This window comes from Lepus europaeus, chromosome 5 (genome assembly GCF_033115175.1).
Source record: "Lepus europaeus isolate LE1 chromosome 5, mLepTim1.pri, whole genome shotgun sequence".
Lineage (NCBI taxonomy): Eukaryota > Metazoa > Chordata > Mammalia > Lagomorpha > Leporidae > Lepus > Lepus europaeus.
Window position 1 is genome coordinate 103,565,758 of NC_084831.1, and position 23,547 is coordinate 103,589,304.

Genomic DNA, 23,547 nt, shown 5'->3' on the forward strand with positions numbered 1-23,547 from the left:
GCCTCAGAGGGCTGCCAGCTTTAAGAGGGGTCACTGATGGGAACACAAAGTCTGAGACCCCCAGGACCCCACTCATTCCCTATGAGCCCAGCCACTGCCAGGGTCAGGAGTCAGCCAGCACCTAGGAAGCAGTGGTGAGAGCTGACGAGTGCAGGGAGCCAGAGGCAAGAAGACGAGACACAGAGGAAACGTGTGCCAGGCTTTACTGGGGGTTGACAGGACTAAAGCAGCCACCACTTGGGGGAGGGGGCCTGCACTGTAGGCAATGCTGGTCCTTAGGGCAGGGCTCCAGGAGCTCAGGACTAAGGCTCCCAGGCCCGGGATCCAGTCTGGGTCCTCTGGGCAGACACAGCCACTGGTGGGCAGGACACAGGGCCTGCAAGAGGGGGAATGCACTGGCATGAATGAGAGGGGAGGTGCTTAAGGGAATTTTTGGAACAGGAGTGGGGTGGGAGGAAGGAGGATCAATATGGCCTTGGGATGAGAAGGGATTGGAAGGAAGAAGGTGGTGGCAGGGGGCGGGGCAGCGGGCTGAGCACAGACTCCACACTTGCTTCTCCTGGCCTCTCTGGGCCCTACTTGTTGCCCCACGTGGCGTTCTTCATGAACACAGGTCTCGGCAGGAAGCGGCTGGACTTCATGTAGGCAGAGATCTTCTCCAGGCCCTGAGAGTGGGGACAGGGACAGAGCTCAGGGTCTGCGACACTCCGGGCTTCAGGCAGCCCCAGGGCAGGCCCAGCATGGCAGGACCCTGGCAGCTGCCTGCCCGCGGGCTCCATGCCTGGAGAATCACACGGTCTCCCTAGGGTCCACAGCTCTGGTGAGCTCACTCTTCAGGGACCTTCGGCTGAGGTCATTCCTGAATAGGACCCAGCAGTCAGGGAGACTCTGCACTGAGCAAGGTGTCTGCCCCACTGGAGATGGCGTGGAGGCCCAGAAAGTCCGCTCAACCACTCTGCAAGTTCAGGTCCATGGTCACCACGTATCAGAAGGGAACTTGAGGAGCGGGCAATTGGCACAGTGTTAAGCCACCACTTGGGACATCGCCACCCCATACCAGAGAGCCTGGGCTCTACTCTCCAGTTCAGCCCTCTCTGCATACACATTGCTGACGTCCTGCCCCTCCCATGGGACCCGGGCCAAAAACCGCCCCAGCTGCTCAGCGCCTCTCTCCGGCCGGTGCCCCACTGTGCGGACCCCTGGCTCACCCCGCGGATGTCCCAGTAACCCAGCGTCATGTGCATGGCACTGCTGGTGCTGGGGCTCTGTGGTCAGGCCTCAGGGGGATGGGCTGGGGCTTTATGAGAGTAGGGGCCGGGAGGGGCGGGGCCTGGCTGCAGGCCGCTTTTCCTCCCGCCCCGCCCCCAAGCCCCACCAACCCGGGACGCCCAGCGCTGAGGTCCAGCCCCACGGGGAGGAGGAGCCCAGAGCCGAGGCGCCTGCAGCTCCCAGGGTTGGTGGGGTAGGGTCCGCGCGCCAGGTCGCTGAAAGCAGGACCCAGGATCGCCGTGTCCCCAGCGCGGCCCAGAGGCTCGGGCTCCGGGAGTTGGCAGTGCCCTTGACAGATGAGCCAGACCTTATGAGAGCACCGCAGCTGGCATCGCTCAGCCCTAGCACTCCCCGTTTTCTGCAGCCCGGGTCAGGCCAGGGGCCCAGAGGGACAGCATCAGTAGAAGAACGACCCCTAGGACAAAAGACAGAGAAAATGAGAGGTGGGAATTCAGATGCCTGCAATCCTTGGACATTGGGCTAAAGATGAAGTGATTGGCCAGTTGGTGCTTCGGCCCAACGGTGAACCTTAATTAGAACCTTGCCTAGCTGGCAGATGCAGATCCTGTTGGTCAGCCAGCAGGCTCTCACTTTGACCTTGACAGTGACCTTGAGTGCAGTGGCCACAGAGGGAACTGAGCACAGGTGGCAAGGAATGTGACAGGAGCCCTGCCCTGCTGCAGAAGAGTGGACAGAGGAGGGGTGCAGGGAGGGGCTGAGAGGACTCCCCACAGGACCAGGGAGCCAGGCCAGGCCAGGTCATGATTGTAGCTGGTTTGGGATGGGGTCTTTTTTTTTTTTTTTTTTTTTTTTTGACAGGTGGAGTTAGACAGAGAGAAAGGTTTTCCTTCCATTAGTTCACCCCCTAAATGGCTGCTGCTAGGGCAGGTGCACTGCACCGATCAGAAGCCAGGAGGCAGGTGCTTCCTCCCAGTCTCCCATGTGAGTGCCCAAGCACTTGGGCCATCCTCCACTGTCCTCCCCGGCCACAGCAGAGAGCTGGACTGGAAGATGAGCAACTGGGACAGAATCCGGTGCCCCAACCGGGACTAGAACCCGGGGTGCCTGCACCGCAGGCAGAGGATTAGCCTAGTGAGCCGAGGTGCTGGCCTGGGGTGGGGTCTTTACAACAGGAGGGTGGCTCCAATGCCTTGGAAGTCACTTTGACCTGTGACCTGTCCAAACTCCACAGGAAGGATGTCCCACCTGTTGCCTTTGTTCTTCAAGCCAGAGCCTATTTGAACACTAGGAAATGAATGCAGTAATTTGACCTGATAATCATCTGGTTTTGCTTAGAGGGCATTAGAAGAGATGACGGAGGCATGAGACCAGATGCAGGCAACACTGAAAATCAAATGAAGCTACAAGTTAAAGGGCAAAGCAATCGCACTACAGAAAAAATAAATGTTGGGATTTAGCTAACACATTAGTAAGACCATAGACCCAGAATGTCAGCAAAGTTTCGGCTTACCTGAAAACATAAAGACGTCAACTCACCTGGGATGGGGTTTGCAGGAGAAAAAGACGGCACCTCACCTCTAGTAACTCAGAGAGGTCGGGGTGTCTGTGGAGCTAGCAGCTGGGAGACGGTGTCACTGTGGCAGGTGCTACCCACCCACCCATCCAGGCAGGCCGGTCCTCCCAGCTCAGGCCCCTGTCTGTGTGCAGGCTCAGGAAACAGGCCGCAGCGTGGATTCCTTGGTAGGTTTCCCACAGCAGGGCAATAGCACCATGTGCACACCCCTGGGCCTCACCCTCTCAACTGGGCCAGTTCTCACCATCCATCTAGACTTTGCCATTCTGAACTGTGTGCCTCTGAAGCCTAGAAAGATGGAAATTCTACATTCAGCTGAGAAAAGACTCTTTAAATAGGCCCGCAGTGATTGGAGTAAGAATTCTGAAAGACACAGGACAGACAGGGGCACGTGGGCGGTCATCCCTCTGGTCATCCCTTTACTGAGAACTCAGTTGTTGGGATCCCGCCACTCCCTGGCCCTATGCACAGAAGATCCTTCAAGGGGTCTGTGGCTTGGCCATCAAGACTCGCATCAGCGGGAACCGCAGGGAGGGACTGTGACCGTGCGGCTCATTGCTGTGCTTCTGTGCACCGAGATGGCACTGAGGCTGGGGCGGGAGATGGAGGCCGTGCTGCCCAGGGCCAGGACTCCGAGGAGCTGGAAGCCAGGCCCCGAGCACAGCTGGCCCTGCAGGAGGAGCAGGTGCTGCAGGAGGAGGCGTCTGGACTTGCAGGCCTCAGAACACCCACGGGGCCGGGAGGTCACGGCAGTGGGTGAAGTGGGTCTGAGAGAGGCGGCAGGGGGCAGTGGGGATTAGGGTCGCTGGGAAGTGGTCTGAGAAGGGGTTGTGTCCTGTTGTTACCCCACAGAAACGCATGCCAGTGCTGTGGGATCCTCTGAAGTTCATGTGCTCCCCGCTGACTGCAACATGTGGGCCAGCTCTGCCTTTTTAAATGGCTGCTGTGCTGGGCACAGAGACTGCGTGCAATGGGCTGAAGTCTGATGGGGCATCTCTGGCCTGGATCCCAAACTCCTTCCAGCTCCGCTGCTGACCGCCAACACTCTCAAGGCAAATACAAAGCAATTCAACATCAGATGGCCTCAGAACTTTAGAAATAAAATATCAGATACAATTACAACAAATTAAAATGTGCCCCTCTTCTTTGGAATTTTTAAATTTAATTTAATTTTTTCTTTCTCTCACTTTTTTTTTTTTTTTTTTTTTTGGTACAGGCAGAGTTAGACAGTGAGAGAGAGAGAGAGAGACAGAGAGAAAAGTCTTCCTTCCAATGGTTCACCCCCCCCCCCTCCCCAAGTGGCCGCTATGGTCGATGCACTGCACTGATCTGAAACCAGAGAGCTTGACTGGAAGAGGAGCAACCGGGACGAGTACCCGGGCGCCCGAACCAGGACTAGAACCTGGTGTGCCTGCGCCGCAGGCAGAAGATTAGCATTGTGAGCCGTGGCGCAGGCCTTCTCTTTTTATCTCTTTATGCTTTGCTTTGATCCAGAGGGGGATTTTTTTTTTTTTCCCCTTCAACACCAGGTTGTTATTATTTTTTTTTTTCATTTCCAATTCTCTTTATATACAGAAGATCACTTCAGTATATCATTAGTAAAGAGCTCATCATTTTGTGCCCACACAGAAACGCAAAGTATAAGGATAAAGTATTACATTGTATATCTAGAGTCAGGACCTAAGCTGATCAGGTCATTGTTTCTTATAGTGTCCATTTCATTTCAGCAGGTTTCCCCTTTGGTGCTCAGTTAGTTGTCGCCGATCAGGGAAAACAAATGATGTTTGTCTCTTTGGGACTGGCTTAATTCACTCAGCATGATGTTTTCCAGATCCCTCCATCTTGTTTCAAATGACTGGGTTTCATTGTTCCTTACTGCTGTATAGTATTCTATAGAGTACATGTCCCATAATTTCTTTATCCAGTCTACTGTTGATGGGCATTTGGGTTGGTTCCAGGTCTTAGCTATTGTGAATTGAGCTGCAATAAACATTAATGTGCAGATGGCTTTTTTATTAGCCAAATTAATTTCCTTTGGGTAAATTCCAAGGAGTGGGATGGCTGGGTTGTATGGTAGGGTTATGTTCAGGTTTCTGAGGAATCTCCAGACTGACTTCCATAATGGCTTAACCAGTTTGCATTCCCACCAACAGTGGGTTAGTGTCCCTTTTTCCCCACATCCTCTCCAGCATCTGTTGTTGGTAGATTTCTGTATGTGAGCCATTCTCACCGGGGTGAGGTGAAACCTCATTGTGGTTTTGATTTGCATTTCTCTGATTGCTAGTGATCTTGAACATTTTTTCATGTGTCTGTTGGCCATTTGGATTTCTTCTTTTGAAAAGTGTCTGTTGAGGTCCTTGGCCCATCTCTTCAGTGGGTTGTTTCTTCTGTTGTTGCGGATTTTCTTGATTTCTTTGTAGATTCTGGTTATCAACCCTTTATCTGTAGTATAGTTTGCAAATATTTTCTCCCATTCTGTCGGTTGCCTCTTCACTTTCCTGACTGTTTCTTTCAAAGTACAGAAACTTCTCAATTTGATGCAATCCCAAATGTTAATTTTTGTTTTGACTGCCTGTGCTCCTGGGGTCTTTTCCAAAAAGTCTTTGCCTGTACCTATATCTTGCAGGGTTTCTCCAATGCTCTCTAATAATTTGATGGTTTCGGGCCGTAGATTTAAGTCTTTAATCCACGTTGAGTGAATTTTTGTGTAAGGTGAAAGGTAGGGGTCTTGCTTCAAGCTTCTGCACATGGAAATCCAGTTTTCCCAGCACCATTTATTGAATAGACTGTCCTTATTCCAGGGATTAGTTTTGGATCTTTGATCAAATATAAGTTGGCTGTAGATGTTTGGGTTGATTTCTGGTGTTTCTATTCTGTTCCATTGGTCTATCCATCTGTTTCTGTACCAGTACCATGCTGTTTTGATAACAACTGCCCTGTAGTATGTCCTGAAATCTGGTATTGTGATGCCTCCGGCTTTGTTTTTGTTGTACAAGATAGCTTTGGCTATTCGAGGTCTTCTGTGTCTCCATATGAATTTCAGTATCATTTTTTCCAGATCTGAGAAGAATGTCTTCGGTATCTTGATTGGTATTGCATTGAATGTATAAATTGCTTTTGGGAGAATAGACATTTTGATGATATTGATTCTTCCAATCCATGAGCATGGAAGATTTCTCCATTTTTTGGTATCCTCTTCTATTTCTTTCTTTAAGGTTTTGTAGTTTTCATCATAGAGTTCTTTAACGTCCTTGGTTAAGTTTATTCCAAGGTATTTGATTGTTTTTGTGGCTATTGTGAATGGGATTGATTTTAGAAGTTCTTCCTCAGCCGTGGCATTGCCTGTGTATACAAAGGCTGTTGATTTTTGTGGATTGATTTTATATCCTGCTACTTTGCCAAACTCTTCGATGAGTTCCAATAGTCTCTTAGTAGAGTTCTTTGGGTCCCCTAAATAAAGAATCATATCATCTGCAAAGAGGGATAGTTTGACTTCTTCCTTCCCGATTTGTATCCCTTTAATTTCTTTTTCTTGCCTAATAGCTCTAGCTAAAACTTCCAGAACTATATTGAATAGCAGTGGTGAGAGTGGGCATCCCTGTCTGGTACCAGATCTCAGCGGAAATGCTTCCAACTTTTCCCCATTCAATATGATGTTGGCCGTGGGCTTTTCATATATTGCTTTGATTGTATTGAGGAATGTTCCTTCCATACCCAGTTTGCTTAGAGTTTTCATCATGAAAGGGTGTTGTATTTTATCAAATGCTTTCTCTGCGTCTATTGAGAGAATCATATGGTTTTTCTTCTGCAGCCTGTTAATGTGGTGTATTACGTTGATTGTTTTGTGGACGTTGAACCATCCTTGCATACCAGGGATAAATCCCACTTGGTCTGGGTGGATGATCTTTCTGATGTGTTGTTGCATTCTATTGGCCAGAATTTTATTAAGTATTTTTGCATCTATGTTCATCAGGGATATTGGTCTGTAATTCTCTTTCAATGCTGCGTCTTTTTCCGGCTTAGGAATTAAGGTGATGCTGGCTTCATAGAAAGAATTTGGGAGGATTCCCTCTTTTTCGATTGCTCTGAATAGTTTGAGAAGCATTGGAGTTAGTTCTTCTCTAAATGTCTGGTAGAACTCAGCGGTGAATCCATCTGGTCCTGGGCTTTTCTTTGTTGGGAGGGCCTTTATTACTGTTTCAATTTCTGTGTCAGTTATGGGTCTGTTTAGGTTTCCTATGTCTTCCTGGCTCAATTTAGGTAGGTTGTATGTGTCCAAGAATCTGTCCATTTCTGATAGATTTCCCTGTTTGCTGGCATACAAGTCCTTGTAGTAATTTCTGATGATTCTTTTTATTTCTGTGGTGTCTGTTGTTATGTTTCCTTTTTCATCTCTGATCCTATTGATTTGGGTCTTTTCTCTTCTTTTTTTAGTGAGTTGGGCCAATGGGGTGTCAATTTTGTTTATTTTTTCAAAAAACCAGCTCCTCGTTTGGCTGATTTTTTGTAATTTTTTTTGGATTCAATCCTGTTGATTTCTTCTTTGATTTTAATTATTTCCCTTCTTCTACTGGGTTTGGGTTTGGTTTGCTGCAGATTTTCTAGATCCTTGAGATGACTTGAAAGCTCATCTATTTGGTGCCTCTCCAATTTCTTGATGTAGGCACCTATTGATATAAACTTTCCTCTTAACACTGCTTTTGTTGTATCCCATAGGTTTTGGTATGTTGTGTTGTTATCCTCATTTACTTCCAGAAAATTTTTGATTTCTCTTTTAATTTCTTCTGTGACCCATTGTTCATTCAGGAGCATGTTGTTCAATCTCTATGTGTTTGCACGTGCTCTGGGGATTCCCGAGTTGCTAATTTCCAATTTCATTCCTTTGTGGTCTGAGAAGCTGCATGGTATGATTCTAATTCTTTTGAATTTGCTGAGACTTGCTTTATGGCCTAGTATGTGGTCAATCCTAGAGAAGGTTCCATATACTGCTGAGAAGAATGTAAAGTCCTTAGATGTAGGATGAAATGTTCTGTAGATATCTGTTAGATCCATTTGAGCTATAGTGTCATTTAAATCTGCTGTCTCCTTGTTGATCTTCTGTCCTGATGATCTGTCTATCTCTGAGAGTGGAGTATTGAAGTCCCCCAGTACTATTGTATTGGGGTCTAAGTCTCCCTTTAAGTCCCTTAACAAGTCTTTTAAATAAGCTGGTGCCCTGTGATTCGGTGCATATACATTGATAATTGTTATATCTTCCTGTTGAATGGATCCCTTAATCATTAAATAGTGTCCCTCTTTGTCTCTCCTGACAGATTTTATGGTAAAGTTTATGTTGTCCGATATTAAGATGGCTACGCCTGCTCTTTTTTCATTTCTGTTGGCATGGTATATCTTTTTCCAGCCTTTCACTTTCAGTCTGTATGGATCATTGTTGGAAAGATGAGTTTCTTGTAAGCAGCAAAAAGATGGGTTTTGTTCCTTAACCCAATCAGCCAATCGGTGTCTTTTAACTGGACAGTTCAAGCCATTAACATTCAATGTGACTATTGAGAAGGAGTAACTTTGCCCTGCCATTTGCCAAAGATATTTTCTAATTTCTGGTTTGAGATTCCTGTGTTCTTTTGTTGTGGGGTTTCCTTCCTTTATCTTCCTTCATATTGGCTACCGTGTTTCTGTGTTTCTGTATGTAATACATCTTTAAGCATCTTTTGCAGGGCTGGACGAGTGGCGACAAATTCTTTCAGTTTCTGTTTGCTGTGAAAGGTCTTTATTTCACCTTCATTCACAAATGAGAGCTTTGCAGGATATAATATTCTGGGCTGGCAGTTTTTCTCTCTTAGTACCTGGGCTATATCTTGCCATTCTCTCCTGGCTTGTAGGGTTTCTGATGAGAAGTCAGCTGTATTCTGATTGGAGATCCTCTGAGAGTAATCTGGCGTTTCTCTCTTGCACATTTTAGGATCTTTTCTTTGTGTTTCACTGTGGTGAATTTGATTATGACGTGACGTGGTGAGGTTCTCTTTTGGTCATGTTTATTAGGGGTTCTATGAGCTTCCTGTACTAGGATGCCTCTGTCTTTCTCCAAACCTGGGAAATTTTCTGCTAGTATCTCACTAAAAAGGCCTTCTAATCCTTTCTCCCTTTCCATGCCTTCAGGTACTCCTAGAACCCGAATGTTGGGTTTTTTAATAGTATCCTGTAGATTCCTGACAGTGTTTTTTAGATTTCTGATTTCTTCTTCTTTTCTTTGATTTGACTGTTTCCATTCCTGTTCTCTGTCTTCTAATTCCGATATTCTCTCTTCTGCTTCACCCATTCTGTTTTTAAGGCTCTCTAGTGTGTTTGCCATTTGATCTATTGAGTTCTTCATTTCATTGAGGTTTTTTGTCACTATCTCAGTTTTATGTTCTACTAGTTTTTTCATTTCATTTTGATTTCTCCTTAATATTTCATTTTCACGGGAGAGATTTTCTATCTTGTCCATTAAGGATTTCTGTAGTTCAAGAATTTGTTTTTGAGAATTTCTTAATGTTCCTATCGCTTTTTTGAGATCTGCTTCTTGCATTTCCTCTGTCTCTTCATCTTCATAATCTTGCTTTGGCGTGTCTTTCTCATTTGGGGGCGTCATAGTGTCTTCCTTGCTTTTGTTACCTCGGCTTCTATGTTTATTGTTTGGCATGTTGGAGATAATTTATGGGTTTTTTTTTTTTTTTGACTCAGTTGGGAGTGGAGTTGAGGGTAGTTGAAATCTGGCCTCTGTGAGTATTCGTTTGATCTACCTCTGGGACCACACCAAGAGTTTGTTGAGCCCTCAATGTGTTCTCCAGTTTTGCTAAAGTTATTGAGTTTGGCTGCGCTTTAGATATGTAAAATCGCAGTGCTCTTTGTTTTGCTTGTTGAGTGAAGGGTGAGGCCTCTGTTTCCCTCCCCCCTCAATGTCTTGGGTTTCTGAGGTCTTACCCTCCTCCGTTGGTTCCCGCGCTGGCGAGATTCTGTGGCACGGCTCCCGCCGCACGGCTCCCGCCGCACGGCTGGCTCCCCGCCCCACGGCTCCGCTCCCGCCGCCCGGCTGGCTCCCCGCCGCACGGCTCCGCTCCCGCCGCCCGGCTGGCTCCCCGCCGCACGGCTCCGCTTCCGCCGCCCGGCTCTTTTTTACTGTTTTGTTTTCCTTAATCATCCAGGGGCAGAGATTGTCATGTCTGCACTTGGATGGGGACAATCATCATGTTGGGGACTCAAAGCATGAATTACACAAGCATCGCATTCCCTTGACCTTTTCTGGCTCTCATGGAGCTGTCAATCCTTGTCGCCTCCAGGAAAGTCCCTCCTCATTGTATGTACTGCCATTACAGTTCTAATTCTTGGGCCTGACCCCAAATGCCAAGACCACTGAAATTATTTTAAAGTCTCTTAAAAATCACCTGGGGACAAACAGGAAATCCAGGAAATACGTACTTTTCTTAAATCTGGATATAAAATAAAATAAAATAAAAATCACTACTTACCAGATATTGCCAAACTGGAATTAAGAATAATTTTTCTACATTCCAGCCACGTTAAGAATAAGATTGAAGGGCCCACGTTGTGGCACAGCAGATTAAGCTGCAGAGGGTTGAGCAGCTCCCTGCTCATGTGCCTACTGGCAGCAGAAGACGGCCCAGTACCTGGGCCCTGCCACCCCATGGGGGACGTGGATGGAGTTCTACTTCCTGGTATCAGCCAGGCCCAGCCTTGGCTGTTTGGGAGTGAACCAGCGGATGGACGATCTCTCTCCTTCTCTCTCTCTCTCTCTCTCTCTCTCTCTCTTTCTCCTCTGTTACTCTGTTTTTCAAACTAATTAAATAAACCTTTTTTTTATTTGAAAAAATAAAGTTTAATAAACAAAGTTTCAAGATTGTAGTAGAATAACACAACTCAATGTAAAAAAAAATTATGGAAAACAATAATACTACGAAAAAACCGAAACTTCCACCACTATTCTTCTTAAAGCAATAGTCAAGGAAATATTTTCTAAATTCATACAGTATTAGTCCAATAACAAAAGCAAAACAGGAAAGTGCAAATTAATAAAAATTAGACTTAAGAAAGGAGATTTAAAAATTTGTATAGGGGCTGGCACTGTGGCCTATCGGGTAAAGCCACCACCTGCAGTGCTGGCATCCATTATGGGTGCTGGTTTGGGTCCTTGGGACCCTGCTCCTGCGTGGGACACCCAGAAGAAACTCCTGGCTTCTGGCTTCGGATCTGCATAACTCCGGCCATTGAGGTCCTCTGGGGAATGAATCAGTGGATGGAAGACCTCTCTCTGTCTCTGACTCTTTCTCTCTCTCTCTGCCTCTCTGTAACTTTGCTTTTCAAATAAATAAATGAATGAATCCTTTTTTTAAAAAAAATTGTACAAACGATTCTGGGGCCGAAGCTGTGGTGTAGAGGGTAAAGCTGCTGCCTGTGGTGCTGGCATTGCATATCGGCGCTGGTTCCGGTCCCGACTGCTCCACTTCCTAGTCAGCTCTCTGCTGTGGCCCGGGAAGGCAGTGGAGGATGGCGCAAGGCCTTGAGCCCCTGTGCTCACATGGGAGACCTGGAGGAAGCTCCTGGCTCCTGGCTTTGGCTCTGCGCAGCTCTGGCTGTTACAGTCATCTGGGGAGCAAACCAGCGGATGGAAGACCTCTCTCTCTCTCTCTCTCTCTCTCTCTCTCTCTCTCCCTCTGCCTTTCAAACAAATAAATACTTTTTTTTTTTGACAGGCAGAGTGGATAGTGAGTGAGAGAGACAGAGAGAAAGGTCTTCCTTTTGCCTTCCTTTTGGTTCACCCTCCAATGGCCGCTGCGGCCGGTGCACCACGCTAATCCAAAGCCAGGAGCCAGGTGCTTATCCTGGTCTCCCATGTGGGTGCAGGGCCCAAGCACTTGGGCCATCCTCCACTGCCTTCCCCGGGCCATAGCAGAGAGCAGGCCTGGAAGAGGGGCAACCGGGATAGAATCCAGCGCCCCAACCAGGACTAGAACCCGGTGTGCCGGCGCCGCAAGGCGGAGGATTAGCCTGTTAAGCCACGGCGCTGGCCTAAATAAATCTTTTTAAAAAAAACCTCTATAGAAACGATTTCTAAACTGGGAGAACATTCTGCTTTATCAGCATGTTACTGTTACAACAAGGGCAACAATATGAGTATCACAACCATGTGCTAAAAGAGAGAGAGCTGAGGTAGCGGTGACAGAAGGCATAGCAACAGGACACGGGGTCTGGGAAACTACAGGATAAGTTTTCATAACTCGGCCAAAACAAAGTATTACATAAATGGTCGTAAACTATAGACAAGCATGGACACGCGAGTGAGGATGTCACTCAATGAGCCTAAATCCTAACATCAGGAAAGTTATATTAGGGAAAAGAATATGGGCGCAGCCTCACGGGCCGCCACGCCGAGCAGGTGGTACAATGTGTGGACGGCGCCTGGCGGCCCGCGGGTGGTCCTGTGGCCCCGGTGCGCAGCGCCAAGGCGGCCCAGAACTAGCGGCACCGCGGCGGTTTGCCGAGCCCGCGGGACCCGGGGCGGAGGCGGGAGCGGCGAGACGCTGCGGACAGCAGCCGGAGAGAACCGCCCGCACTGCGGCCCGCGGGACAGCGCCGCCACCGCCCCGGCCGGCCCCGAGGAGCGCTCGCCACCGCCGCCCGCGAAGCAAGGACGTGTGGGACATGTGCATTTGGGATATGAATTCATTTGAAAAACCACTGTGGGATTATGAATGTGATTTCTGATGAAACTGGATTGGAATAATTTGGCTTATCTTTGTGTATTTATATATATATTTTAAAACTTTGCATTTGACTTAAAGTGCCTTGCATACTGCAAGGTGGTCCTCACCACCTCTTGATTTGGGTCCTCTTGGATATGTTCCTGCTGCTTTACTCAGTGAATGCAACAAATGTGATGAGAACAAAGAGAGAGGACTTCGTGCCGGGGATGTTCCAGAGCCGGTACAAAGGCCTCATGAAATCCTGGAGAAATGGGGAAACCAGTAGTTATTCCTAAAGAGCATCAAGAAAAGAGGGAAGAGACGTTTAAAATCCATCAGGTCAATCTAATGGCGAGCGAGCTGACTGCACTCAACAGATCTTTACCAGATGTTAGGCTAGAGGGGCGTAACACAAAGGTGTCTCCAGATAGTCTTCCTACAACAGGTGTGTGATTGTTTTCCACAATGAGGCTTGGAGCACACCTCTGTGAGCTGTTCACAGTGTCATCAATCGCTCACCAAGACACGTGATAGAAGAAATTGTTCTAGTGGGCGATGCCAGTGAAAGAGACTTTTTGAAAAGACCCCTAGAGAGTTATGTGAAAAAAATTAAAAGTGCCGGTTCATGTAATTTGAATGGAACAACATTCTGGACTGATCAGAGCTAGGCTAAAAGGAGCTGCCCTGTCAAAAGGCCAAGTGATCACCTGTTTGGATGCTCATTGTGAGTGTACAGTGTGGGGGATGGGGCCTCCCATAGCCAGGATCAAACAGGACAGAACAGTGGTCTGCCCTACCAGTGAGGTGGTCAGCGATGATCCTTTTGAATACATGGCAGGCTCTGATATGACCTAAGGTGGGTTCAACTGGAAGCTCAATTTTTGCTGGTAGCCTGTTCCCCAGAGAGAGATGGAGAGAAGGAAAGGTGATCGAACTCCTCCCGTGTGAACACCTAGGACGGCAGGAGGCCTTGTTCAGTAGACAGAGTTTACTGTCAGGAAATTGGAACGTAGGATGCTGGAATGGATATTGGGGATGGAAAACCTAAGAATTTCCTTGAGGTTCTGGCAGTGTGGAGGAACTTTGGAATTGCTATGTGCTCACATGTTGGACATGTGTTTCAGAAAGCTACGCCTTACATGTTTCCAGGAGGCACGGGGCAGATTATCAATAAAAATAACAGATGACTTGCAGAAGTGTGGATGATGAATTCAAGATTTTTTTCTAGATAATCTCTCAGGTGTTACAAAGGTAGGTTATGGAGATATATCATCAAGACTTGGTCTAAGACACAAGCTACAGTGCAAACCTTTCTTGGTACCTAGAGGATATTTATCCTGATTCTCAAATTCCATGTCACTATTTCTTATTGGGAGATTCAAAATGTGGAAACAAATCAGTGTCTTGATAACATGGCTAGAAAAGAGAATGAAAAAGTTGGAATTTTTAATTGTCACGGTATGGGAGGTAATCAGGTTTTCTTGTGTATTGCCAACAAAGAAATTAGAACAGATGGCCTTTGCCTGGATGTTTCCAAACTTCATGGCCCATTCACAATGCTCAAATGCCACCACCTAAAAGGCAACCAGCGCTGGGAGTATGACCCAGTGAAGTTAACCTTACGGCATGTGAACAGTGAGCAGTGGCTGGACAAAGCCAGCGAAGAGGATAGCCGGGTACCAGCATTAGAGACTGCCGTGGAAGCCGGTCACTGCAGTGGCTTCTTCGAGACATCACACTTCCAGAAATAGTCTGAGACCAAATTTACAAAAAAAGAAAAAATAATGATTGACTGGGCTACCTCAGCATACATTCCTGCCACTCTCTTCAAGTAGCAAAAATACAAAAAGGAGAAGTGCTTTCCTCCTCTGCAGGATGTACGGTCTCCCAGCCATGGAGACGTGGACTCTGCCAGCTCTGCACTAGCTGTGAACCAGCCTTCCTGTCCAAGGGCGGGAGGCTGCAGAGCAGTGAGACTGCGCACTGACCTTGACAAGGGCGAGAGGATCTTTCCTCCAGAGCCATGGGAAAGAACATGCAGACAGTGAAACAGGCAACAAGACGCTTTCCGGAGGCTACACCTTTTATGGTTTGCTTGCACAACAGTAAGTGCTACTGAACGTGCTGTCATGGTGAAGAGATTTCCAAGAATGTTTTTCTGAACTGGTCGCCAGTGTATTAAATATTGATATAAAAATAATGAAAATGAACTGGAATCGGATGCAGAATCATGAAAACATTTTTACAACAATAAAACCTGTATTAAACAGGGTTTAAAGGGAATTAAAACAAAACATGGAGAAGTACAATTTGTTATAGTGTAGTATCAAATTTCTATATAGATTTTATTCCTCAGTGGGGAAAAATAACTGATTATAATGATGTGCATTTTGTTTTCATCTGTGATAGTCATGGATGCTTTTATTTTAGTTGGGTGCTGAAATTGTGCTTAAAAAGCAGCTCTTTGAATATAGTTTTAATTTCTTTCTACAGTGTTTTTTCTTTGTGGGCTGTTGGGATTGTAATTTTTGATTGCCTTCTAAAAAATGAAGATTTAACATAATATCTAGTCTCAACCAAACAAGTTAGGGCTCTCGGTTGCTCTTGGGTCAGCTGGCTTACACACGCATACACACATGTACATTTCTTACTATATTTTCAACTTCTGAACTTGATACAGCAGATTATGCTTCACACCCAAGATTGATACTACTGTACTACAGATGAGTTTGCACAGCAACAAATGTTAAGTTCTTTATGATTCCACCTAATGGTGCTTGTTTCTTTGATTGTCCAAGGCTCTTCACTGCAGGCAGCACTATTTCTCGTGTCTGAGGATGGCTCTGAAAGTCACATGACCAGTGATATCCGCCGGGCTGAGGGTGCACAGACTGCTCAGATCCTGTTCCAGGTAGTCAGCATCAAGCACTTGTGGATGCTTCAGGGTGAAGCTCCAGGACAGCATGGGTGAACTGTGTCCCTAGGAACTCTGACACGGAGTGGGTGGGTGCAGGGTGCAATTCCTTCCTGTTCCATGAGCTGTGCGTTCATTCCATCTCCAGTAGGCCTGGTGCCTGAATAAATCAGATGTCTGATCAATGAATCATCTTCATGCTCAAACTGCAGGTTTTTGTGCTCCAGCATCGTTTGGTCTCACTGCTGACTGTAAGGAGGCTCAGCAGCAATGTGGTTTAAGGGTTTGTTTTGTCTTTTCAGTGGCGAATGTGAGTGACTTAATTCATGGGTACTTTTAGAACCTAACAGATAACCCCATTGCCTTTATTCTTCTAATGAAAGCATTCCTAAATACCTTGAAAATATAAAATATTCCTAAACAAAAAAGTAGAAAAGAATATGGTGCTGTGATAAAAGGTTTTGTGCTCACACACAGGATGCAGGAGCAGAGCCCCCCGGAGAGGCAGGCAGGCCGGGTGAGAGAGAAAGGGAGGAGACGCCAGAGAGGAAAGGGTTGACGTCTGGGGTGCACAGGGATTCTTGGGAAGTAGTCTCAAAGTTTGCTATTATATAAAAATTTTATATATATATATATATTTTTTCACCACGTGATCTAGGACATACATCCTGATTAACAAATAAAAGTTTCATCAAATATATTCATCTCCTCTGTAAGAGTTGCATTTTGAATTTTATTCTTTCTTTTATTTTTTCTCTAACTGGGAGTCTCTGTCCACCACACCAGTGGTCTTCAACAGAAGGCTCTGCCCCAGGGGACATTGGGCGGTGTCCAGAGGCTTTGGGAAGTGCTCCTGGCACCAGGTGGGCAGGGCTTGGGTGTGCTGGCAGCGCCTGCAATGCCCAGCACAGCCCAGAACAGAGCCTACTCCAGACGCCCCCGTGGGTGAAAAGTTGCAACTAGGATGCAGGCATGGTGGCCCAGTGGGGTAAGCTATTGCCGGCAGTGCTGGCATCACATCTCAGAGGACCTGTTTGAGTCCTGACTGCTCTGCTTCTGATCCAGCTCCCTGCTAATGCCCCTAGGAAAGCAGCAGAAGACCGCCCGAGTACTTGGTTCCCTGTACCCATGTGGGGAACCAGGATGGAGTTCCTGGCTCCTGGCTTCATCCGGGCCCAAGCCCTGACCATTGCGATCCTTTGGGGAGTGAACCAGCAGGTGCAAGATCTCTGTCTGCCTCTCCATCTCTCTCTGTGTCACTCTGCCTTTCAAAACATAAGTGCTTCACCTGGAAAACCACTGCCCTCCAGATTCAGGCCAGCAGGAAGGAGCCCAGAGAGCCTCCCCTGCTGTGGCAGAGGGTGGGGCTAGCAAGGAGCATCTAGAGAGAACCTTGCGCTGGCAGCAATCCTGCAGGCATCAAGGTGCACATCAGGAAAGAGGGGAGGAGACTGAGGCAAAGCCTACTGGGGGAAAGGCTGGGCAGCCGGGTGGCCCAGAGCTCAGGCTGGGGAGCACTGTGACTCTGAGGCACAGCTTCCAGCACGGCTCTCAGGCTCTCAGCACGTCTCCACAGGCCCGGGCAGTGCCAGTGTGCTCCTTCCCTGGGAGCTTAGGCAGGGGGAACTGAACTTGCTTCTAAAACTATCCACCATGACTGAGAAGGGTGTGCAGAACACTCCCACAAGTCACCGCCACGCTCAGCTGGACCCTCCCTGCATTTAACATCTCTGAAAGTTGGAACGTGAACTGATGGTGCCTGGGGTGCACAGCAGTGATGGGGTCACCAGAGCAGCAGTTCTTCCTGCTGTTCCTGCAGCTGTAACGCCTCCCGGGGCCGCACAGTGAATCAGAGAAGCTGCAGGCCGGCGGCTGATTTGCCCTGTGCGAGCCCCTAAGGCACTGGCGATGAACAGGGAGGCTCAGGTCTCCTCCGTGCAAACCTCACGGTGTTGTCTATAAGGCAGCTCAGCAGTGCGTTCCAAAGAGAAAACCCCGATAAACGGATATGGTCTGGTCTTTTTTGTTACATTTGGTTTTACCTGCTGCTGCATTGATTCTTGTGTATTTGTCCATTATGTGTGCCAGTCAGAGTTCTCCACGGCGAGATTCAATAGAAGCAGCGTGTACACAGCTTATGACTATGCACACACTAGTTATAAACACGGACATGTGTGTGCGAGGGAAACTCAGGATTATGGGGGTGAAGTGCCATCAGCACGCAGGTGTGGTTAAGATCATGTGTGAGGCTGAGAAGGGGTTGTGGGATGATGGCCTACGTCTCAGCTCAAGATTAAAGGTCAGAACTGGCGCTGTGGTGTAGCAGGTAAAGCCACTGGCTGCAGTGCTGGCATTCCATATGGGTGCCAGTTCGAGTCCCGGCTGCTCCTTTTCCAATCTAGCTCTTTGCTGTGGCCTGGGAAAGCAGTAGAACCAAGTCCTTGGGCCCCTGCACCCATGTGGGAGACCCAGAAGAAGCTCCTGGCTTCGTATCGGCACAGCTCCAGCCATTGCAGCCAATTGGGGAGTGAACCAGCAGATGGAAGACCTCCCTCTCTCTGTCTCTCTGTCTCTGTGTCTCTCTCTGCCTCTCCTGTGTGTAACTCTGACTTTCAGATAAATAAATAAATCTTAAAAAAGAAAGAAAAAGAAAAATAAGGGGCTTCCCAGTGAGGAAAAGCGTCCTCTCTGTGGCAGGTGCCTGGGCCCCACCCATTGAGACGTGTTGGGGCAGCAGTGCCTGCACCCCAGGAAGCCAGGTCCTTCAGAGAGGCGCTGGGGGGGGGCTGGGCTGAGCTCCCGGGAAGGACACAGCCTGTGTCGGGCACGCTGGCGGGGTGGGGTCACGTCAGCAGAGGGACGTTGCTGTCGTAGGTGGGAGCTAAGACGTTTATGGGCAGAGAAGGAAAGAGGCAGAAAAGGCTTGAGGATGAGGAGAGGAGGAGGAGGAGGAGGAAGGACAGAGGGGCAGTGCCAGCTTTGGAGCCCTCTGCCAGGCTTTCCCAGAAGCCAAGTTTCAACTTAACCTTTGACCTTGAGACTTGCCGCTGGGCCCCTGGAAATGGTCAAGAAATGTAGCTCTCAGGGGCTGGTGCTGTGGCGTAGTGGGCTGGGTCTCCGTCTACGGTGCCAGCATCCCATATGGGCGCCAGTTCTTGTCCTGGCTGCTTCTCTTCCTATCCAGCTCTCTGCTATGGCCTGGCAAGGCTGTGAAAGATGGCCCAAGTCCTCCCACGTGGGAGACCCGGAAAAAGCTCCTGGCTCCTGGCTTCGGGTCAGAGCAGCTCTGGCTCTTGTGGCCACTGGGATAGTGAACCAGTCAGTGAAGGGAAGACCTCCCTCTCTCCCTCCTCCTCTCCTTCTCTCTGTGTGTAACTCTGACTTTCAAATAAATAAATGTCTTTTTTTTTTTTTTAAAAAGGATACTAACCAGATATGCTGCTTGTGCTCCAACAGAACGGGATGTCTAGATGGTGGCCTATTCTTCCTGCTGTGCTTATGTTAATGTTTATCCCAGATAAAAATAAGAACTGATAAAACTAAGAAATAGGGGGCTGGCGCTGGCGCAGTGGGGTAAAGTCCTGGCCTGAAGCACCGGCATCCTATATGGGCGCTGGTTCGAGTCCTGGCTGCTCCTCTTCCAATCCAGCTCTCTGCTGCTTGGGAAAGCAGTAGAAGATGGCCCAAGTGCTTGGGCCCCTGCACCCATGTGGGAGACCAGAAAGAAGCTCCTGGCTCCTGGCTTCGGATTGGCACAGCTCTAGCCATTGCAGGCATCTAGGGAGTGAACTAGTGGTTGGAAGACCTCTCTCTCTGTCTCTACCTCTCTCTGTAACTCTGTCTTTCCAATAAATAAAATAAAATCTTAAAAAAAAATTAAGAAATAGGCACTCAATGGACCGGCATTGTTGTGTAATGGCTTAAGCTGCCATTGCAATGCAGACATCCCATGTGGGTCCTGGTTCAAGTCCCAGCTGCCCCACTTCTGATACAGCTCCCTGCTAATGCTCTTGGGAAAGCAGCTGAAGATGGTCCAACTGCTTGGGACCCTGTGCCTGTATGGGAGACCTGGAAGAAGCACCTGGCCCCTTGGGTTCAACCAGACCCAGCTCCAGCCATTGTGGTCATTTGGAGAGTGAACCTTTAGATGGAAGATGTCTTTGTATCTCTCCCCCCCCCCCCCCTCTAACTCTGCCTTTTATTTTATTTATTTTTTTGACAGGCAGAGTTAGACAGTGAGAGAGAGAGACAGAGAGAAAGGTCTTCCTTTTCTGTTAGTTCACCCTCCAAATGGCTGCAACGGCCGGCGCGCTTGGTGGGCACGCTGTGCCGATCCCAAGCCAGGAGCCAGGTGCTTCTCCTGGTCTCCCATGCGGGTGCAGGGCCCAAGCACTTGGGCCATCCTCCACTGCCTTCCCGGGCCACAGCAGAGAGCTGGACTGGAAGAGGAGCAAACAGGACAGAATCTGGCACCCTGACAGGGTCTAGAACCCGATGTGCCAGCGCCGCAGGTGGAGGATTAGTCTAGTGAGCCGTGGTGCCGGCCTTAACTCTGCCTTTTAAATAAATAAAATAATTCTTTGAAAGAAAGAAACAAAGGAAGGAAGGAAGGAAGGAAGGAAGGAAGGAAGGAAGGAAGGAAGGAAGGAAGGAAGGAAGGAAGCCCCCTGGCTCCAACAGTCTCTGCATTATCAAACCCCCATTTCCAAGGAGTTGAAAATTGGTTTTTAAATTTGTTCTCCTAGATGGATCGTAAATCAGTTCAATTTTCTTTCTTTTTTTAAACTTTTATTTAATAAATATAAATTTCCAAAGTAGAGCTTTTGGATTACAGTGGCTTCCCCCACCCCATAACTTCCCTCCCTCCCATAACCCTTCCTTCTCCTGCTCCCTCTCCCATTCCATTCACATCAAAATTCATTTTCAATTATCTTTGTATACAGAAGATCAATTTAGTATATATTAAGTAAGGATTTCAACAGTTTGACCCACACAGAAACACAAAGTGTAAAGTACTGTTTGAGTACTAGTTATACCGTTAATTCCCATTGTACAACACATTAAGGACAGAGATCCTACACGGGGAGTAAGTGCACAGTGACTCCTGTTGTTGATTTAACCATGACAGTCTTGTTTATGGCATCCGTTATCACCCTAGGCTCTTGTCATGAGTTGCCAAGGCTATGGAAGCCTTTTGAGTTGGCCAACTCTGACCTTACTTAGACAAGGTCATAGTCAAAGTGGACGTTCTCTCCTCCCTTCAGAGAAAGGTACCTCCTTCTTTGATGGCCTGTTCTTTCCACTGGATTCTCACTCACAGAGATCTTTCATTTAGGTTTTTTTTTTTTTTTTTTTTTTACCAGAGTGTCTTGGCTTTCCATGCCTAAAATACTCTCATGAGCTATTCAGCCAGATAAATCAGGTCAGTTTTCAAAGAAATTGTCAAGTTAAGGTTAACATTCCTGGTAACAAATTTGGGATTTTACTTAGGGCTTAAAATGGTTATGTTTTGTATTCAAAACCTTCGTAAACAGACATCTAAACTAAGGAGTAAGCAAATCCCTTTGACCTCCTCTCCTTAAAGGGGAGAACTGAGAAAATATGTATTTTGCCAAGCCAAAGGCTTCTCTTTCTTTTTTTAAAAAAAAAAATATATTTATTTATCTGAAAGAGTTACACAGAGGGGAGAGAGAGAGAGAGAGATGAGAAAGAGAGAGAGAGAGAGAGAGAGGTCTTCCATCGGCTGGTTCACTCCCCAAGTGGCCGCCAGTCCTGATTAGTGATCAGTTGACTGATCAGTCATCCCCGTGCAGCTGCTGCTAAAGCATTACAACTCCACACGAGTCCTGACAACGCAGCTTCAGACCCAGACTCCTAAGTGGGCTGGAGGCGTCAGAATGGAGTCAGAGCCCTGTTCCACAGATGGGGAGTGAGGGAGTGGTGGTGGGGAGTTTGTAACCAAACTCCTTTTTGTTTCTTTTCACATTCTGATGAAAAGCCAACTACTGAGCCTGGGACTCCCTCAAGTATCTGGTCAAAGGGATAGAGATGCTGCTAGGGAACTCCAGAACCTGGCCTTGAGGAAGCTGGTTGAAGTTGCAAACATCAGGCCCTCCCAGGCCAAAAGACCGGAGGTTTGAATTCCTTGCAGCAGACTGTGGGGGGAGAAATAACCAAGGGCGCAGGCTGGGGGCTTCATCCTCGGATAAAACTCTGGAATCTGGAACACATACGTGCCCTCTTTAGATTCTGGCCAGAGAACGCTCTGTGTGGCTGCTTAGATTGGCGGAACATTCTGCCGGTCCCTGCTCATGATGAAGTCCAGGCACTGAGCCGGTTTCCAGGGAACTGTGCTGAGGCCGAGATGTCTGTTATCAGACCCGCACCGGCTTCAGCACCTGAAGAAGTGCCAGGCCGGCCCCTACGGGATAGTAGTTCTATGGTTCTTGAGATTGGTTATCTGTTGTTGTCCTCATATGTTGACACATCAGTTTCTGTTCCCTTTACTCTCAAACCTTGTTCTCATCATTTTGATTTGTCACCAAGGACAGGAACTAAGCTATGATAACAGGAAGATTGGCTGCACCCCAGGGCCCTAGGCAGCCGGCTGAGTGTGGGCTCCTCACTCCCATCTCCTGGCCTCTCTGGGCCCTACTTGTTGTCCCACAATGGCCACCTAGGTGACCCCGGTCTCAGCAGGAACCGGCTGGACTTCATGTGGGCAGAGATCTCCTCCAGGCCCTGAGAGTGGGGACAGGGACAGAGCTCAGGGTCTGCGACACTCCGGGCTTCAGGCAGCCCCAGTGCAGGCCCAGCATGGCAGGACCCTGGCAGCTGCCTGCCCGCGGGCTCCATGCCTGGAGAACCACACGGTCTCCTTAGGGTCCATGGCTCTGGTGAGCTCACTCTTCAGGGACCTTCAGCAGAGGTCATTCCTGAATAGGACCCAGCAGTCAGGGAGACTCTGCACTGAGCAAGGTGTCTGCTCCACTGGAGACGGCGTGGAGGCCCAGAAAGTCAGCTCCACCGCCCTGCGAGTTCAGGTCTATATTTCCCCGAAGGGAACCTGAGCTGCATGGAGGACAGCCACCTCCCCACGGTGCACAGCTGTGCCTGAGCCCCAGCTGCACTCTGTTCCGTGTGCTCTCTTCTCAAGACCGTCAGTCCCTGTCCACACAGATTTCTCTTTTCTCCGGAGGCTCCGGGATTGCCAGGGTTCGCACACGGAGCGGGGACTCTGACAGAGCAAGGACCTTAGAGCACGCACGTGTGCCTGGCAGAGAGCCCAGATCTAACCCAGCGACTCAGCAAATCCTGAATGAAAATCGATAGAGGGAGGTCAACCCGCAGAAAACAGCCAGGCGGAGCCCTGATCACTGCCCTGGAAGCAGGAGATCCTGACCTCTCCAGCCGGCACGGAGTCCAGTCTCCCGGTACCCAACCCACCTCACCTGCAGCCCAGCCCAGGCACCAGGCTGAAGGAGCCCAGCCAAGCCTCGTGCACCTTCTTACTAGGAGAGAGAGGGCCCAGGGAGTAGACAAAGGCTTTGCAGAGATCCAGGGCCGCCTGACCCCCAAGCTCAAGCTGCAACCCACAGCTCCCATCCCTTGTGCAGGTGCAGCGGCTGTTCTTAAATCCCCAGGGCTGCAAGTCTGGCCCTGAGCCAGATCCGATGAGAAGGAGCTGCGAGGGCGCAGCTCTGGGTGGGAGGGTGGGATGGGAAACAGATTCTAGGCTGAAAGGAGGTAAGACAGTGGCCTCAATACCTGAGTAGTGATAAACAAAGCTGTGCTGCCATCAAACGCGTTGCCCTGCAGACATGATCAGCAGAGAGGTGGGGTCTAGGTGGTGCTCCTGGCACACAAGTGCTGCCACACGGCCTGCCCAGCTGCTGTGCCTGCAGTTCCCCGCCTGGGGTCACCCTGGCACGTCCCTCCATGCCTGGTGCTGTGCCTCCCCTAGAGCAGAGGGTCAGTGCAGAGGAGTGAAAATAAGGGACCTGCCCATGTCACACAGGACACATGGGCCACTAAAGGAACAAAGAGAGGAAGGGAAGGAATGTGCCCACCGTTAATCACTTCGGGACAATGCC

The 23,547-nt window shown here is 48.6% G+C and overlaps 1 protein-coding gene and 1 pseudogene across 2 annotated transcripts in view; one reads left to right on the forward strand and one right to left on the reverse strand.

Moving 5' to 3' along the window:
* Positions 1 to 200: 200 nt before the first annotated feature.
* Positions 201 to 23,547, reverse strand: part of LOC133760029 (glutathione S-transferase Mu 1) — a 71,986-nt gene continuing 48,639 nt past the window's right edge. The window contains exon 8 of one of the 2 annotated variants that reach the window (XM_062191916.1): positions 201 to 665. In XM_062191916.1, the coding sequence (XP_062047900.1) occupies positions 576 to 665 (90 nt within the window). In that variant the 3' untranslated portion in view covers positions 201 to 575. The remainder of the gene's footprint in view (positions 666 to 23,547) is intronic. The other variant, XM_062191917.1, reaches the window with a different exon arrangement.
* Positions 12,681 to 14,296, forward strand: LOC133760890 (polypeptide N-acetylgalactosaminyltransferase 1-like; annotated as a pseudogene).